The 20,162-nt window shown below is 46.6% G+C and overlaps 1 protein-coding gene across 4 annotated transcripts in view; it reads right to left on the minus strand.

The window, feature by feature from the left end:
- The window catches only part of MDGA1 (MAM domain containing glycosylphosphatidylinositol anchor 1), a 156,240-nt gene that overhangs the window by 101,052 nt on the left and 35,026 nt on the right, over nucleotides 1-20,162 (minus strand). For 3 of the 4 annotated variants that reach the window (XM_049833813.1, XM_049833812.1, XM_049833811.1), the window contains exons 2-3: nucleotides 6,823-6,962; nucleotides 3,854-4,028 (exon numbers count right to left, since the gene is read on the minus strand). In XM_049833813.1, the coding sequence (XP_049689770.1) occupies nucleotides 3,854-4,028; nucleotides 6,823-6,962 (315 nt within the window). The remainder of the gene's footprint in view (nucleotides 1-3,853; nucleotides 4,029-6,822; nucleotides 6,963-20,162) is intronic. The other variant, XM_049833814.1, reaches the window with a different exon arrangement.

The raw sequence follows: 20,162 nt of genomic DNA on the forward strand, positions 1-20,162 counted from the left end.
CACACCTTTGAGTCAAGGGGTGAGAGCAGAAGTTAGGACAAGATCAAGGAGCTAAGATAGAGAGTCATCTAGACAGGAGCAAGTCTCGTGGGGTGCCACGGGAACACAAGATACAAAACACTGTGAAAGGTATGTACAATTTTTCTCTCTTCCTATTAAAATATTCTCCCTGTATTTTCTTCTTTTCAAGGTCTGTACTGACTCTCCCTCTTCAGCAACTTCTACTCACTGCATCCCCATCACCCACCCCTAAACTCATTAGGTTCTTTTGTTTTCTCCCTTTACAGAAAATGCTCCTTCCAATTCCTTCACCATTCATGCACCAGATGCAGCCATCACAATTGAATCAATGGTTATCAGTCACTTCGCTTGCAAGGACACAAACAATTGCCCTGCAGGGAGCATACTTTCTCCATCCACTCAGAGCACACTGATCCCCAAGGGTTGCCCTCCTAAAAAGGGATCATTTTCTTGGGCTCTTGCACCAGACACCAATGCTTGACCATCAAGGAAGCATAGGGAAAACTTCAGATGGGGTGGATCTTTCTTCTCCCAGAACCACTTTGAGACTGAATAGGGTTAAATGTAAAGATCCCATTTGACAAGATGGGACCAACTGGCCCCCTAAACTGAAATCTGTCCCTGTGCCCTTAAGCATATCTTAAGGCATCTGTTGAGCTCAGTTGAAGCAATTCTACGTTTTCAGGAACGTTATCACCCCATCTTCAACTGCGGGGAAACTGAGGCACATGCACCCAGTATCCTCTTGTGCTGTCAGCACTGCCTTCTGCATATGTTAGTAGAGAGGAAGAGGACATATGCTCATCACCTCCCCCACTCCTGTGCCACTTAATTTTTACGGTATTTTGTTTTAGAGATCTGTAAGTTTGGAGATCTGACTCCCAGAAAGGAAGAGGGAAGCAGGGATGAGTTTCTGCTAACATCATGCAAATAATGTATGTTCTCTGCTGAATCACAATTGGCAGCTTGTGGATTTGCATATCTTAATGAGCTGTATGCTTGGTAGATAACAGTTGTAATGGGACCTGAGATTTGTCTGTTTGACCACACCATAATTCAGAGATATGAGTAGAGCCATTAGCAGAACAATGACAAGGCACAACCCCCATGCCAAGGCTGAAGAAAAACATACACAGGTGGGAAAAAAAAAAAATCTTCTCTCCATACAGTGCTCTCTCTGTGTGGCCATAGGGTGACTGAATTTTACACCAGATTCTCTTGGACCAGGACCTTGGGCACAGCCTCTCCTCTCTCCTCCTTTGTCCTTAACCCTCCTTTATTTCTTCACAATTTACATGAGTAACTCTGTAGCTACCATCCTTCTGAGGCTCCATTTCTCAGCAGGATGCATGGCAAAACACTTCCCTTACTGATCAAAGAAGATACTCACCATTCAAGCCTCCTGTTTCCCAGCTACTCCTCACACAGAACACATCTTCCTTTTGGTTGCTAAACCTTTCCTCCCTTGAATCTTTCAGCCTTCTTTTGTAGCAGTCAGCTCTAAGTCTAGCCCTCCTGAGAAAAGCTAAAATAAGACCTACAATGATATGTATGTCCTTGATGCACAAGTAATGCCACATATGTCAGTGAGCTGCACAAATGATAAATTTGGCTCAAGGCTGCTCATGGAGATGATCACATAGGATGTTTCATGCCCAATATAAGCTTGTAAACATCCATTCTTTCTTTTTCTTTACTTTCTCTCTCTCCCCCACACGGAAATACTCCAAACAGCAGCTGCCTCTTTGCCAGTATCTAACCGATACTTTAAAGCCTCAGTTGATGCCCACTTGGGGCAAAAGAATAACTTGCTACACAAGTTAGTGTTTCCAGTTTAATATCCTCTTGGCACCAATGGTGCTCTCTGCACAACCTTGCTGTCTAATACTAAAAGTATGAGTGAAGACTAGCACTAGCTGTCAAGGATACCAAGGTTCACATGAGGGTGATTACTTACTCCTAACTACAAATTGGGATGTGGGAAAATAAGGGATTTGTTTTCAAATTCTGATTCATTCAGCTGAAGGTTGCCAGGGTGAGCGTTCAACAAAAACTGTGGCTTTTCTTATGTGTTCCCTTGTACCTAGTGCAAATACTAGCAGAAAATAGTCTCTCCTCCCCCAAAACCAAGTGAGCAAACCACAGGTACATTACCAAGTCCATCTGCAGAGTAGATGTTAGTATGAGAAAGCCCTTGGCCACCCCATTAGCCCCATAGTTCTACAGGTCAGAGCTGCACGAGGGACCACAGGACACTACATCACTCTAGCTCCAGCCCACACCCCAGAAGTAAAGGGAGTGCCCTTGGGGCATAAAAAGATTCATGCCAAGTCCTGTTCCTAGAACACAGGCCCTGGCAAGGTGTCATACTGAGGCTTGAGAAAAGCAAGTCCTGTCTGCAATGGAGAGTTATCATATGCCTCCACCACATGTAGGAGAAGAAATGGGCAGAGAAGCCAGGCAAATAGCTGTGTCGCAGGTGGGTGTCAGAACTCCTCCAAGCCAAGCTATGCAATGCCCATGAAGAGATGCTCAATCTATTTTCCCAGCCTATAGGATAGAGCTCACACTAACACTACTCCAATACAGGGTAGAGCAAGGAAAGAACAGAGACCAGAGCTGCTCCAAGGCATATAACAGAACTGCAGATCATGAACCTGCCAAAGCCTAAGGAAGTTCAAGTCTATGGCATATTTTGCGAGAGTCACAGCATTGTAGGGCTGGACAGTAGGACTAAGAGGAAGTAGTCAGGCAGCCATTTGTCAGCAAAGCTCTGCCCAGACTCCAGGCAGGTACTGGGGTTTTGAAGCCTGGAGGTTGCTCTACTGATGAACAACCACAGTGCACCTCAGCACAGAAGACTATCTTGCTAGAAGGAGTGTGTGGATAGGTGGTCACAGGTTCAGAGAGAGTTCCAGCTGCTTTATCACACTTTACATCTTTTTAGCATCAACCTCCTGCTGGCTAGGCCTTCCCAAAAGATATGAGTGAGGAGAGGGATTTGGTGTTACTTGGGTTGAAGGAAGCTGGAATAGTGGATAGCCAAGGACAATGGGCAGAATGGTAATCTTCCCCAGGAGAGCAAATCTCTTCAAAAGTTGCCTAGACCTTAAATCTTGGATTCCTCCCATACGGGGGTTATGGGATAAGTTTAATTTCCCTCCCTTTTGGCCACAGCAGCCCAAGAATAAACAACATTAAGACAGCATGAGAAACCTTCAAAACTTGGGGCCCAAGGTAGAGAACTACTAACACCATCTCCAGGACACAAGAAGGATGGGCATCACAACCAGCCAGAGAAATGCTGAGTCACTGAAGCCACAGGGTCCTCACAGATTCCTTCATGTTCAGCCCTTTGCAGCTCAGCCTCCTCATGTGCATCCCAGACTCTTTTGCTCTGTTTCCACCATGCTACAGAGGTAGCAATGCTGGGAGCAGGGCACTGGTTTCAGGAATGCCCCAAGCATATGAGGCACTACCAATTTCACAAAGCATTGGTTTGCTTCAAGCGTTGCCAGCTTCAACTTGAAGACAAAGAAAGCAGAAGCCATCTACAATGCTACATCCCAGACAAGTGTTAGGGACCCCTGGCAGTGATAGACACTATGGTACCTAGATAAGAATGACTCACATGGACAGGCAGAGCTAACTTTTTTATGGATGGATCTAATGTCCTGGGGAAGATGGACCCCAGGGACACCGCACCAGTCCCTTTGCTCCTGAATCAGGTGCACATGGTCCTAGGGCAATGCAGCTCCCTGCCAGCCCCACAGCGAGGCAGAGACATGCAGTAGAACTGTGGGAAGGTCTGGGTTGCCGCTGAATGACTTACACTGCACATCTACTCGAATGGACTTGATGGCAGGGACCCCAACCCCATTTTCTGCTTTACAGTAATAGCGTCCCCCCTGCAGCCTTTGGATCTTCTCAATCCGAAGGGTCTCGTTAAGCACTGACGTCTCTTGGAATTTGTCCGATGCGCTGCCAGCAGTTTTGGTCCATCTCACCTGCGTGAGAAGAACGAGAGAAATACAAACAATCAGTGACACAAACCAGAGATCCCAAGGGACAGCAGCACTCCCTTTGCTCCTCCTCCCCCTCCTCCCTAGCCACCCTCAAACACAGGCCCTACAGCACTACCAGACCTTACCAAAGTTCAACTACTGATCTCAGTATGTCTCAGTAGACCAGCTGCTGATTCTCATCCATCACCGATCCTCACATCCAAGCGTCCAGGATAACCCCTCAGTTCACCCAGACACACACTGCATATTTACCACTCCTGCTCTAGTCCTGTAAACCCAGCAGCTTGGTTAGGTTTATACCACTGTCTGCGCAGCACAGGACTTTCAGCATTAAGCCTTGGGACCCCATGTGGCTGGTAGGCCATGAAGCTACAGCAGACATCAGCTCACAGCTACAGAGCTTTTACTGCAGTCAACACTCTTTCATCTTTCTCTGGACAGCAAGGCTATTTCTGCTGTTTGCTTTTCCAAGTAAGAGTGAGAAAATGTGGTTGCTATCTGGCTCTTGCCCTTTTCACAGGGAACCCCTGTGTAATTTTTATAAGTCAGCCTTTTATAGTACACAAGTTTGTACTTTGATTTTAAAGATACAGAAAAAGAAAAGAAAAAAACCCTTCAGATTTCAAGCTATCTTGCATTTTTCTGTCCTTATGTTACCTGTCTTAAGATCCTGTCTTGCAGGGGTAATAGAGCTGCATGATATTCATGGTGAATGGTGGCAAGAGGACAGCGCTCCTAAAGAACGAATGGTTATTCTTATGTCTGGAATGAGGTACAACCCTAGCAGTGGCAGTACAAGCTTCTCCCTTGTTTTCTGCAGTCCAGACAATGAAAGAGAGAGATGGCTTTTCTCAGACCATTGGTTTCCTATATCTGCAACCTCCCTTCTAAAGGTTGGTGACCGGTGGTCTCCCACACTGGTGCCCATCTAGACTCTGGGGCTGAGATCCAGCAAGATCATCCGCCAGAAAGAAGACAGATTTTCATTCAACATTGGCCACAGATAAAATGGACCAGATACCTTGACCACTCTGCCAGACTTTGCCTAAAGCTCACTGGCATCACCTGATTGATGCTGATGCTCTAGAAAGAGCAGGGGTGTCTACATGCCACTCCCGGAGCACTAGGCTGAGCAGATTTTCGGAACTAATGACCATGGATTTATTTAGACTTTGTAGGCTTATTATGAAATTGTCTGAGGGCCCCATGACTCTCAGAGTCTCCTGTTTGCAAGGACACTTTAGCCAGCTCTTTAATCTTTTCAATTTCAATCTCATTTAAGTATTTTGGCCACATTTTCATGCTTTAATGACTGGCTGACAGAAGGGAAAAGAGAAGATTAAACAAAGGTTAGGACAAGAGCTTTACTGGGGAAGAAATCTATCCATGAGGAGGGAGGGCAGAGATAGGACACACGCCATGTTTCATGTGCATGGGTTCCAGCCTCCCCAGTCACGCCTGGTTCCATGCTCTGGTGTCCCCCATGCATATCCAGGCAATGACAAGCCACAATGTTGCCCACTACCATTGTGTCTGCATCAGGCTCTGCTACAGCTATCTCTCTGGCTACCCAGTCTCAAAATCCTGCAACCTGCCAGCACCTTCCCACACCTACAACATCCTTAGGCAGGGCCAGCCCTACCACCTTCCTCATTTCTGATGTACACAGTTATCATGTGCCTATCACTGTCACAAGCCTAGGATGGTCATTTTTGCTGGCTTGGCTGAGATCATTTCTTTTTTATTGTTTCCAAGATATGCTTTGATGGATAAACCATTTCAAATCCTGCTGGCTGAGACTCTCTCCCTCTCCTTTGTCATAGTCTCTTAGCCAAGTAGCTCCTCACAAGCAAGTCCACAGAGCCATTGATTGATGTATACAGATGCATGGCTTCTCAGCACAAATATCTTTAGCAGGATTGGGGAAGGGGGCCAAAAAGGCACATGTATTGTACTTGGCTCCCTTGAGTGTATTCTGGCACATGCAGCCTCGCAGTATGCACCAGCTGCCACCCCCACCATGCTCTGGTCTAGTATCTCTATAGGCACATCCACACTAACACACTAACATTGAACCAGCCTGCTTGAGTATCTGAAGGGTGGGGAGGTGGCTGCATGGGACTTGAGGCTATGCAACTCTCTAGGGTCCCTGGGGAAGGACTGCAACAGTTAGCCAAGCTCAGGTCCATACCTGTAAACTGAACTGTGACTCACCACAGCATAGATATATCCAGTGCAGCAAGTCTGAATCTGCCTCTGGTCAGTGGCCATAAAGCAATGACCAGTGGGCTCTGCACTGGGCTCAGTGAACTGCACTACAAACAACTTCCCAAACTCCCCCAAGCAGGTTCCCCTTGTCTGTACATCCAGAGAAACTGAGAGACTGATGGACCATGAAGGACCAACTCCTATGGCCAGCACATGTGGGAAGCCTCCTCTAGCCTGCTCCTGTTTTGCAGTAAAAGGGTTAAAGATCTGAGGGTGGTTTGTATAATGGATTCAGTCTGGGCTTTCAGATTTTTGGGGGAGTTCACATACTGAACACCACTAGAAGGTCTGTGTAGGCGCCTGCAAAGCTTTGTGGACTATTTTCCATGAAAGTGAGGCTCGATGCTTCATAGCTTAACAAGCTAGTGCTTGCACTAAAAGGCTTCCCTGCCTGACTCCAACACATAGGAGAAAGCTGGGCACCCCATTGCCCACAATTTTCCTTTACATGGAGACTACAAAGAAGTGCCATGGGGAGCACGGATGACAGGCAAGACTGAAAGCTTACCTGTGGCCGGGGGTGTCCTGTGACCAGACACTGCAGGACCAGTGTATCCCCCTCCCGAATTGTATAAACACGTTCACTGATGTTGTCTTCCTTCACCACGCACGCCTGCCCAGCATGGATGATTTGTGCCTGAGCAGGAGCTGTGGAGAGGAAACAAGAGGTAAAAAGGGAAAGAAGCAGCACCCTAGCCCCTTACATCCACTGCCCAGGGTGGCAGCCCCCATGGCAGGGTGGAAGAGCCACCTCTTAAGCCACAGAGGGGAAGAGCCAGTGCTGGGTATGAGACACAAAGGTCTCAGGAGATATAAAATTGAACAATTTTCCCCATCTCCTAGGCAGCTGGTATCAAGTGCTATTTTAAAACCATTGGTCCTGTTGGGATGAGCAGCTCTAAGCACTGCAAAGCAGAATATGGAGCTTTTTGGGAGAGACCCTCCTGCATGGGCTGAGAACCAAGAATTCCCTGCTCTCATCTCTCCCAGAGAGGAGCACACGTGAGTGGTTAAAGCAGGGACCTGGTCAAATCACAACTGCTCTACGCCTGTCTAAACCAGGCCTGATTACTATGATTTACCTTGCAGGGGACTGGGATAACTACTGAGCAGAGTCAGAAAGGGCCTTGAAGCTCTGTACATCTTTTAGCACACGTCCCTAGAACAGGCATAACAGACGCTGCAGGAGAAACAATTCTTTCCCAAATTACACAGCAACCTATCTCAGCCCTGAGCCAGAGTGAACAGCCTCTGTCGACCAGGGGACCCATAATCTCTAGGGATCTCTCCAGCTAGGGCTCCAGGCAGAGCCCAGTTACTGTCAGTCCAGCCAGGAAAACAAGTGAAGACCAGTGCTGTGGAAAAATACGTGGAAAACAAGTTCCCAGAACAGTTTAAAAACTTCATGCCCCACAAAGCAACTATGTCCCACTGTAACCCTGACCAATAGCAGAAAGAGACAAGCTCTAGGAGAACAGGGTTTTTTAAAGAAAAAAGCCTCAGCTCCAGACTCCTGTGCAAACAGCCCTTGGGTCCCTACTCCAAAAGCATTTGTGTGATCACCAAAGTGGCTGAGATGTATTGAAGGTGACTGTGCAGCCCAATGGGACACCTGTGCTTGTTCGAGGGGAAAAATCCAGTCACACTTCAAGAACAGAGAAACACAGAAATGTGTCTAAGAATCGGTGCCTCAGTGAGAGTACCCCTGGGATATTTCTCTGTCTTGCTACAATGCTTCCAGGTGACTCTGGAGTCACAGCTCCAGCTCCCATTAGTGAAATACAATGCAAAGGAGCAAACCACTGAGGAGATGATCAAAGGGTTTAAAGCAACAAGCCTTAGTGAGCCTTCTGAAACAAGCACAGGTTTTGCACAACCTGTTAAAGCTGAACTGAGCACCTACTTTTTCCTCAAGGTTAGTTGACTTTCGAAGACTACTTTTTTTTTCTTTTTTTCATTCTCTTGGCATGACCAAAATGCTCTAAATCCAATCACCTGGGCAAAGGAAGTACTCAGATTTATGCTGGTTTAATCCACCAGCAGCACTGGGCTTGGGCAGCAGAGGAGATCTGCCTTTGAGGTCAGCCTGTACAAACTGGTGTCACCACAATGCACTGACCAAGCAGCAGTGACACAAGAGCGGACACAGGGCTAGTGGGCAGCAAGCTGCTCGGGCTCCACAACCTGCCATGGCCACCCAGCACCCAGGCAGCAGCACTGCACATGCAGCAAGCTTCTCCTTTTTGCACCTCTTCTGTCTTTCCAGGGAGGTGGCACTTTGTCAAAATCATTATTACTGTCCAAACTGTTGACTAACTGAAGTAACGTGTATTTGAATAATATGATGGCAAAAACAAGGACAAATTCCTCAGCCTGTCCTGTCCTCCCCCTCTGCAGGGCTCCCAACAATGTGCCTGCTATTGCTTGAGCATCATGGAATGATGAAGCCAACTGCCAAAGCTTCACCGATACAACCGAGCAGATGAGTGACCTTGCCCTGCTTGGTTGGCAGAAGAGTCTTGTTGAACCCAGGAGAAAGCAGAAACCTATATATGTGCTTACACACATATGTGTAAACAAACACACAGATATATCTGGATATACATACAGATATGTAAATACATTAAGTAAAACAGTGACTTATCAGGAAAAGACATAATGAATGCTTGTCAAGCAAACAGTGGCAGAGGAGTAATTCAGAAGCCTATATAACCTTTGCCAATACACCTTAATCCAAATGACAGTCTCTTGTGCTGTTTCAGCCCTCAGATCAGTCCTCTGCAGACCTGCCACCACATCTTTAACCTCACATGCACTGCAGAGCATCACTCACAGTGCCAACACCCAGGCTGTGATGCTGAAGAATCCCTGCTCTGATCAAAAGAGAGACCCTGTCCCTTCCCATCCCGAACCATATTCCCCCCCATCTCCAACCTGTGCTGCCTGCATTTCAGTGGGGTCCTGGCACCCTGCAGCAGCAAAGCTCTCGTAACCTCTCTGCACAGTCTCTGGGCTGCATTTGCCAGCTGGTGGCTCTATTCTCCCTTTGCAAACATGACCTTGCTGCAAAACCTCATTTCCAGCCACCCCATGGAGAATCAGAATATTTGTCTGCAGCTCTAGCTCCTAGTTCAGTGTTTCCTTAAGTGGCTCTGCTGTACCCCACATGGTATACAACTTAAGTCTTTCAACTTACACTCTTTTCCCTTTGGCCATCCCACTTCCATAATTTCATCTGTCTTGTGTAACCCTTTCCTGCCATCTGCCTAAAGGTATTTCCATATGGGGATTTTCCACAGCAAAATCATAAGGTACAGTGGTACAGGATTAGACTGTTTTTGAACAACTATTCTGGTGCCAAAATACCTTGTGGTAATTTGCTGGTGTCTCTCTGAGTTCGATAAAAATATTGTTTAAACTAATCCTTATTTGGCACTACTAAACATTATATGGCACTAGTCTACAGCAAAACAACAGCCCTAGGGATAAGCCCTGCATTGTAATTTTGTCCTCTTCTCCCAAATTCTCCCTGGATCCACTGAGCTGCAATGGAGCTTACAAGCAAGAGTGTACACATCCAGCTTTGTTCATAGGTGTCTTAACTTGCTTGTGTTACCATTACTAATACCTTGCGGCTATATTCATTGGAAAGGGACATACTTAAGTGAACCTCCACTGCTTAAGCTGTAACATCTCTCTTGCAATCACAGCACCAGGTCCCCAGCAGAACAGCCACCATTTTCCATGTCTTAAATCACATATGAACCCAGATCTCTCAAAAGGGAGCTCAGAAAGCCTGGGGTTATCTTGGAAAGAAAAGCACTCAGGTAGATGGCACAGGAGTCTGGGAAACTCTGCCTTTGGTTACAACCTGACATTAGTGAAATGGGGGCTGAGCAACAAACCAACCCAGCTCTTATGGGATTGCATTAAATCACAAGATGAGGCTCGGGAAGGTCTCTGTACCAAGCTCAGCTTGCCACAGCACACAAAGGCTGGGAAAGTCACCTCATGCTGTATTACAGATGGGCAGAGAGATTGTGAGGATTAATTGCACTTTTAATGTGCTTGAACAGAAAGACTACATTATTGTTTGACATCATCCCAGGTCTCCTGGAGGATTTCAGCATGCAGACAGTTTGTGCATTGCCAGCACAACAGGATGGCAGGACCATGCCTATCAGAGTGAACAGTTTCACAGAAGGCCCTTAGGAGGGAAACGAAAGGCCAGAGGACAAGGCCAGGTGCTGGAGATGAAGCATTAATCTCAGTCATTCTCAGCAATGCTCCATGAAGAACAACCCTTGCACAGATACAACCTGCCCTGCGAAGTCCTGCTGGGGCAGAACCCCTCTCCTCAGACTGGCAAACCCTGAAGCAGAGGTCCAAGGAAGACATCTGATGACCTTTATGGGGGAAGAGCAGACAGGTTGCTTTCCCTTTCCGCCCCCTCCAACATTTTGAGGGACAGATGCATCATTACTTCCATTCCACTTCCAGGTAAGAGAGCAACTTAGGGAAGGCTCCCCATACAAAGTCCTCCAGAGAAACTAGTCCAGCCAAATATTGAGTGCCAGATCCTTTACAAGGGAAAAAATTCAGACTCTGAACCTGCAGCACTAGGCCCTTCCTCAGGAAAGGGATGACTTGCAATGCATTTGGCCTCTGCACTGAGATTTCCTACTAAGTTTTCACTTGATATATTTACACATTAAAAGAAAAGGAAATTGGAGTGCATAAAATAACTTTATTCCCAGTGTAGTATACTGTACAATGTTATTATTACCATAATCTGCAAAGTTTATGAGACTCTTGGTGCTTAGAGGTTGCTAATACCATTAAAATGCAGAAAAGGAGAGAGAAATGGTCTTTTGGAGAGGACTGAGTAATCCATATTTGGTTCATAGGTCTAACCATTCATCTTTTTGAGCCTGAGATCCCATTGCTACAATAGCAATGATGAGAGCTCTTTCACAGGGACGGTGGTGAGTGACAGATACTGCATTGAGACTCCCTCAGTCACAGTCAGCAACGGTAAGGGCACGCTGCTCACCCCTTTTGCAGCACAGCATCAACTGCACTTTACTCCAGCCTTCTCAGCCAGCTAACACTAGCCATCACCATTAGACTCTGTCCCACCACCACCTTTGCCACCTGCACATGTCCTGCAGATGGCTTCAAGGACGAAGAACGTTCATCTCCAACGCTGCTTGCCTGAAACCTCCAGCTACACACAGGGACACTGAATCCACCCACCTCTGCTACCACCCTCCTGCAGGGTGGGGAGAGAAGCTGCACCTGGAGCTTTCCCTCTTCCTCAGGCTTAATCTACCACCCTGCTTTGCAAGGCAAGTGATGTCCTCCTATACATCTCTGTTACACGGGAGCAAGGGCGGGGGTCGTGGGCATCGGCTGCTAATCTGCTGCTTAAACCCCTCAAGAACCTGCCTGTCTCCTTCCCTCACCCTTCCCGTCCTGAGTAAGTGGCATGTAAGGGATGCATCTTGAAGGGAGTTCCCAGAAAGGGGAAAAATATACGGTGTTTATGGAACACATGGGGTTGAATAAGTATTTCATTAAGGAAATCCACACGTGGCATTCCTTGCTGAACAGCCACTCTCAGTAACTGCTTGTCCTTGGGTGGAATTTTCCTGCAGCACTGTTAGTTACAGACCCTGCACGGCAAAGCGCCCAGGGAGCATCTTAGGCATTGAAGTCACTGCCTTAATTAGCATTTTAACTTGTCTGTTCATGCAGTGAACAACTCTGCTTGAAGAGCAGGGGCACACAAACATGAAGACCTTTAAGAAAGGGGTCATGTCCCCTTAGCAGAGCACAAACAGAAGCCAGCACCATAAGTAAAGGGAAGAGGTGTGCTAGCAACACTCAGCAGGAGAGAGGAAGGTCTAGTAGGATGGGAAGGGTCTGCAAGAGACAGCATCCTGGCAGTCAAACAAAACACCCTGCTCACGCCAGCTCTAGGGGGGGATGGCAGCAGCCTCGATGTGTGCTCCACCACTATTCAGCTGGTCTCACTGATTGCTCCACTGTGGATGAAGACCACATATTTTGCTGAAACTTTCGACAAAACAAATTAACCAGTCCAGCTCCAGCCCACAATGCAGGGCATGATATCGATGGGCCATTTGAACCGGAAAATTCAGTCCAGCTTGCAGATGATTATGGCAATAATAATACATAATCAGTGTCCATTAAGACTGTCAGTAGGACTGTGGATCAATAGTGTATTAATGGCTGAAGAAAGACCGCCCGTACCTATCAGCAGTTAAGACCAGTACAACAGCAGAGGGAAAGGAGATGGTAGTGGGTGGGTGTAATTGAGCTCAGGCACTGGATGTCTTTGCGCAGCCTGCCCAGGGGAACCCCTGTCACCACCACTTTCTGAACACGTTCCCTGACTGCTTGCTTGGGGACCTCCTCCTCCTCTGCACCTCAGCCGCTTCAGCCTCTTCGCCCAGCACAACGGCAAAGGGTGCACAGCCCCTGCAGGGAACTTCCCCAGCTGAAGCTGCCTGGTACAGCTCAGCCTGATTAGACTCCAACTTTTAACACAAGACCAGGCTAGTCCCATAGCAGAGAGGCAGGCAATGCACAAACTCCCAGGGACAGCTGAGGAGCAAAGTGCATCCACAATCCCAGGTCTCCTCCCACTCCTGGGACTTCTCTCTTGCCTAGGCTCCTCCTGTTGAGTCTTCCAACATGGTGTGCTGCCTGTGCAGCTCTGTGCTACCATAAGGCTACCCTAAAGTAAAAGTCATCAGGAAGCCTTCCCTGCATGCTGATGCCAAACAAGACAAATCTCCACTGAGGCTCTTTTGCTCCCATGCATCAGTGTTCTCACTGCAGCCCAAACCATGTATGCTCAAAAAAAAAATAAAAATCTGCTTACTGTACTCCTGGCCTAAATTTGCAGCAGGGAACATGTCATATTTCAGTATTTCAGCAGCAAAATGTCTCTGACTCCTTTGGTATTTGTACACTGATCATGACTAAAACACAAGCATCAATACACCCACAAAAGAAACACAGCCACTTCCGAGATATGCAAAGCAACCATGTCTAACCCCATGTAACACTCCATAGCACTCTTGAGCGAGAAGAGAAAAATATGATTTTCAATGGGATGTACACAGAGAAATGACAGAGTTGTGGAAAGTAATCATAGAGCGTGAAAACTTAGCTACTTAAAATAGCATGGGATTTTTTTTTACTTGGAAGAGACCAAGACTATGTCTTTACATCTCTGGCTGATTGCATCTCCAGAAACAGAGTTTCCTTTTGCAAAGCTCAGTCAGATGATTTGCACAGTCTTAAAATAACTTTTTGCTTAATCAATTTCACTTCCTTGAAGCATCTCTATAATTTTGTTTCTTTTAGAAAAACGGCAGCAACAAAATCACGTGAGATGTCACGAATAGCAGGTACACCCCCCAGTGACTGCAACAGCTGCTCCCGAGACCTTCATTCAATTTAAAACTAAAGAGGTATTTTGTGCTTTTGTAAGTATCAGAGTCACCAGATCATTATTGACCTCCCCTCAAATCTCCAACTCTGCCGCCTGCAGCAGCTTGCTAGTTTTCCTAGGTGTTCCCAAAATTTTCTTACATAGGTCCACCTAACTGCAGAGTATCAAGCAGCAGAGCGAAATCAATTGGCAACTTTCTTTGATAGGAATCGAGTGACAGATGTTACACACACAACATTACAGTGGCATACTCTGGATCACTGCCTAACTCATATGCCTGAGTGGAATTTGTACAGATGACTCAATGCCAGCAATATAAAGTAGGTTGTCTTAAAAGGGGCTCCAGATATGGTGGCAGTCAGAGCCCGCAGCTCAGAGATACTGTCCTGGAAGCTTCCAGCTTTGGTTAGGAAATGAAAAAAGCATGTCTGTCTCATAACAGCCATAAAAGAGACTTTATCATCTTTCCCAACCCACTTCCTACTGTGCCAGCTTCAGAGCCTGAGCTGTATCTGTAAATCTTGCTGCAAAACCCAATGAGCCACAGAGCTACACTCAGGTGAGGTGATCCTGCCAAGCTAAGTGCTCAAAGCATTGCACTTAAAATCCCATTGCTTGTGTGGTTGCTACTTAAAAGCTCCTAAGCATTTTAGGGGAAAACACAAATGAAGCAAGCAGCTTGGGGGAGAACTCAGGCATCCTCTATTCTAGAGACCACCAACAGACTGACTTGTTTGTCAGTTGGTAGAATACCCCAAAATGAAACAGTCCTGTCAGAGAAAAGAGGGCTACAAAGAGAGGAACTCAACTGCATATGGGCAGTACTGACTCTCGCTTATCCTGCCTGTGTGCTGCAGGAACAGTCCCAGTCCTCAGAGGACAGGCCAGCACAAGAGTCCTTGGCAGGTTTGATCCCTTGCCTTCTTATGGAAACTTTCACCAGGTCTCCAGTCCCCTGAGTCAATCTCTAGCTGCTCCATGCATCCACCACCCTCTGAAGGGGAATGAACAGTTAGAGGCATCCAGAAAGCCTGCTGACCCTCTGGCCTTTACAGGCCCTTGTGCTCTCAGCTTTCAGCATGCTCATCACCAGGAGCCTCCGAGCAGAAGAGCCAAGGGTGGCTCAGTGGAGATGCAAGTCAGCTGTTCTTCATGCATCTCACACTTCTGCTTTCCTTTTTTGCTCCTCTGTTGCAGCATGCAGGAGCCACTGAAGCTACACATCCCCATTCAACCAGGAAAACTGCCTTTCACAGGCATGCTGCAGCTTGTCAGCACAGGTAGCAAAGCCCAACAGGTGATGTCCCCAGGATCTGCAGCTAATAACTTTTGCAGGCAAATGGGCTTTGCTCGAATGGTCCCAAGGGTTTTACCTCTCTCCTCTTTCCCCTGAATTCCAGATCAACTCATTCCCAAAGTCACCATTGGCGCTGCTTGTTCTACTTCCTTTCCTTTTTTATACTTTAAGCCACTTTGGTACAACAGTGACTCTTCAACAAAGAAGTCCGTGTGCACAGATCTATAAACCAGCGTACTCTGAAACTCAGCTGTTGTTTCATTGCTGGACCATTTAACATAGGAGATGAAAGGAGAACACAACACAGAAACTTCATCTCTTCAAAAGAAAGAAAAAAATGTCAATTTGCTAATCATCTGTCAACTAGATTAGCAGCAAAGGTGCATGAACTCTAATCAATGAATAACTACAGGCTCCTGTTCATATCAAAAGGGAAAAAAAAATAAAATATCAGGCAACAACTATGGCTCCTGAATCATGAAAAATAAGGAAAGGCAGAGGAAGTGGTTTCAAACTGGGTTTCCTGGCTAGCAGGGTGCTCCAGACTTTGCTGGTGAGGACACCACTGAAGTCACACGTATGTGCTAAAACCCATCCCTGGAAACACAGGGAGAGAGACAGATTCAAGCTCCAAGTATACTAAAAACAATAGAGAAGAAAAATAACAAAATCCAAACCAGCATGCAATCAGAGTACACTAACACAAGCTGGGTAGGAATATAACTACTTCCATGAAACTCCAACTGGTGCTTTTCAAGATGCTAAATCTTGAGGCCCAAATTCTTCAATACCAAGGTGGAAACTGGGATCTGGTGAGCAGGAGAAGGGTTGGCAGAGAAGAGCTGTTGGAGGAGAGGACTTCTCTCTACATGGAGGACCAAAGCGGATGTTGTAAACTCAGGGCTGCTAACTCCAGAGGGTGGGTGCATGGCTGTGGGGTTAGCAAAGCAAGACACTTGGAGCTCTGACCAGCCGGTGCCCCAGCTCTCCTGCAGACCTCCCTGTCCACGTGACCGAAGCAGCTCCACTGTTGTCAGACAAGCTCCTGCAGAGGCACAGAGCTCAGTGCAGACCACAAAGCCCATCTGAGAAGTTGAGTAAACACTCAGGCACTGAATCTATGCTAAATTCTCGCCTGTCACCGCTCCGCTGCTTCCAGGGCCTCATCTAGCTGGCTCGGAGGGAGCTGGGGATGCAAGGGCAATCACACCATGATGGCAGTGCAAACATTCCCTCCATGCAGGAGGAAAGATTCAACAAATGGCCATGTTTACCTGCTGCTATACCCAAGTCTCCACAGAAAGCGAAAGGCTATTTCAGTTGTGAAATGGAGCAGAGGGGGATGTGGGGGAAATCACTGTAGGAGCCAGAGGGTGACAAGAGCCACAAGAAAGAGACTGAAATAAAATTTCACTAAAAGCCTGTTTTGTTCTTGCCATAGTTAGAAAGAACTGGAAATACAAATTCTACCCTTAATTCAAGTATCTAAAATCCAATTTTACTACTGAAAAGTGGCAGGCAGCAGGGACTCCTCTCTGTCCGAAGCTCTATGCACAGTGGTACCCATCCCACAGGCACCCAAGGTCCCTGCAGCAAAGTCACTTCCCACGGGATGAAAGCACCATGGCTGCACAAGATCAGTTCTTAGCCCCAAACTACTTGTTAGGGGACAGGCAACTGTGGCACAAACCCCAGCACAACCACTCACTGGCAACCCTGGCAGAGATGCCAAGGACCCAGAGGACAGCAGAGACTTGGCACCCCTCTGTCATGCTTATCTGCTCCCAGCAAGAGCAGGATTAGATGCAGGGATGCTGCTGGTGATACAGCCCCTGGGCAGAAAGAAGCTTTTGTGCTCAAATAGGTTCCCATACAGTCCCTCAAAAAACACTGACGCTTTTATCCCCTGAGAAGTGCTGTTAGGTCGGGAAATGCTGTTATTGTGTGCTGCCAGCTGGGGAAGATAAAGAAATGAAATGGCTTGTGCATTGTTGGGTGGGAAGCCTGAAGCGCATAGCCTGGGATCAATCCATACCTAATTCCAGTCTAGTGCCTTACAATGCAAAGGCCAAACTTTAGCCTCCAACACTGCCTAATACAGCACTAAAAATTCACAGTCACAGGGAATGGAGGAAGAAAACTTCTTGTGCAACACAGAAGGGTTTACTCAAGAAAAACTGTTTTCCTCTGGATTTTCTCCCATATCCCTTTTTGCCAGCACAAGGAACTTGAGCAGGAAGATTACTGCCAGCAAGGAAAACGACCTAGAAAGGGAAAAGCAAATACAACAGCTCAACTCCACCCCAAAGGAAGAGAGAGACCACTGAAAGGAAGCGCCAGCAAAGCTGAGGCAACAGGGGCTGCGTGACACCCCTGGAAATCAAGCCAAGTAATGTTTTATCTTGACAGTATCCTTTACAGCCCTGCAGTGCCTTTGGTGTGCAGAGTTCTAGGAAGTCCCCAGTTCTTTCCCTCTCAAGTACCAATAATTAATAACCACAACCTGGCAGACAAGCAAGCAATTCCCTCTGGTTCTGATAAGAGGAGCTGACATCTCTCTAACCCCAGCCACCTCCATTGTTTTATTCTCTTTGTTTATTGATCCTTTTATGCACATAATGCAAATTGACATTTAATAATTCAGCCAAGTTAATGGTGCTTAAATATTAAAAGGCTTTTCTCTTTTAATTAGCTGTAGCAAAATAGGCAACAAAGGAGCGCTAGATAGATGCCATTTAAAATGCTCCTGTCCAAGTTCCTTGGCATTTTTCTAGGGACAGGAAAGAACAGTTCGAGGGAAATTTTGTACAAGTCTCCCACTCTCACTAGGAAGGTAACTAACCCGTAGAAGTGTTTCCAGAGGCTTTGATTCATAGACCATATTCATCTCTCTCAGCTCTTTGTTTTCTCTCCCTTCTGCTCTTCTAATAAAGACAGAGGGGAAGGGAAGGAGGGACAGAGGGTAGAAGAAATATCCTTCCCATAAGAAGTGCCGTCACTGATGGCCAGCACCCACATAACACAATGCAGAAGCCTTCTGATACGTCATTGCAAGACCTGCAACAAGGTGAAAAAAGGAAAAAGTACATACAGCTAATTGAAGAGATACAAACAGCACAGCATTCTTGCAGTTATTCCCTGGGGCACGAACAACTAATCCAGGAAATTAATTTTAGATTATACTGAAGAAAAAAATAATCCAGATGTAGCAGGGTAAGGGCATTTATTTCTCTTCTGCTCATTATGCCAAGGGTTGAGAATGAGAGGGAAAATATACAATATCTTAAACCTCAGTTTCATCTCAGCTGGAGCTGATGGCAGTAATACATCTTGGTCATAATGTTGCTGGTGCACGGCATCACTACTGCAAAGAGTTGGTATTTGGGGTGTTCTAAGTGTGCATACCTCCTCTCTTAATTAGCGCTCATTTTAAGTCCTGGATTGGTTTGAGTTTGGGATAATGATTTCCACCTGACCCAGAGCAGAACCATGTAGTCACAATAATTAGATATAGTAACTGTTAATAACTTAGTTTAATTACAACCTATTTTCTTCAAATTTAGCCTAGACATAAGATTTCAATGCATTCTAATTACATGCCACATTTGAAGAGCCTGTGCTATTACATTATTAATTCCAGACAAAGAAAGGGACTGACAAACACCAAATTCCTTACTGAGGATACTTTAAAAAAAAAATAATCATAATTCAAGCCAATTAATAGATTGACTTGCAAATTCTCTGCAAATCCATTCTTCCAGTTAGGACTAAACACTGTCAATCTGTAGAGGGTAAGCTGCATTTTTCACACATAGAGAGATCAAATTCCTGGTTTATGCGCAAAGTTGAGTTCATCCCTAACAGCAGAGCTGCTAGTTGCATGTCCACAAAACGCTGAAGTCACCGCTCTGAAGCTGCCAGGCAGGACATCATGGCAAAGTGTGTCCCCACGTGCAATGGCATCCAAGGACTTCAGGATCATGGGAGAGTGCTGAACACCAGTCATTTGGCCTAGAAGGGGTGTGCAACACAGCCTTGTTCACAACCAGCATCCCTTGATGCACACAGGAGGGGGCAGTGGTGCCCATACCAGAGTCAGCCCATACGCTTTTGTGACTGATTTTAGGGTGGGGAAATTCGGATGCAGGAACTGCTACATTATCTCCCCTTGCACACAAATGCTAGAAGAGGGTCTTTCACAACCCTCTTAGACTCGGGGTACCCCCTGCCAGTTGCTTTGGCAGAACACGGGGAACCCCTAAGGCTCTGCACACAGGGAGCATTTTCTGTCACTCCCCATCTGCCACATGCTTCTCATGCAGTGAAATATTCTTGACACCATAACAAACAGTTTGCATTGTTTCCCTTTAACAGATTATCGGTCTACTCCTTTCCAGCTGTGCAGCACATCTGGCCACACTGCCTTTCCTGGGCAGGCACTCCTCAGCCCAATATTCTGCTTAGTGTTGCTCAGGAGACTTAGGAGGGGATGGGGGAGTAAATACCCAGTGCACAAGTTGCATATCCAGGAGTTTTCAGAGGCAGTAAAACACAAACGTGCTTCCAGCACTGAGTTACCAGCTTTAGCCTTCTGTAGTCTGCCTTCCACCTGCAGCTATTCTCAGTCAGAGAGGGCCACTTTCTGGATTTACGTGTGATTAACTACCACAGTACTGCAAGGCTGTTCCCGCAAACGAGATGGGCTTTTGGCCACTACTACAAAGATCTCTCCTCAACCACAAGCGCCAGCTGTTGGTCGCAGGAGCATCCCCCAACCCCTGCAAAATAAGAGTAGCTCTGGCATTGCTACATGCTGGCTACATTGATGGAGTTCATTCTGAGAAACAGCTGCAGCAGCTCAATTAATCTGTTTGGGGGAAGAAGAGGACAAAAAGAGGAGGGAAGGAAAATGGACCAGTAAAGAGTTTTGCAAAAAAAATAGCTGATTACAACTGAAACACAGGCAAGGAGAAGCAAGGCAGGCTGATGCTGGCTTGCCTGTTCCCTGGTGAGAGACTGATAGCAATGAACTTGGGAGCAAAAGTTCCACAAAGCAAGGTTATGA

This window comes from Accipiter gentilis, chromosome 30 (assembly GCF_929443795.1).
Source record: "Accipiter gentilis chromosome 30, bAccGen1.1, whole genome shotgun sequence".
Classification (NCBI taxonomy): Eukaryota; Metazoa; Chordata; class Aves; order Accipitriformes; family Accipitridae; genus Astur; species Astur gentilis.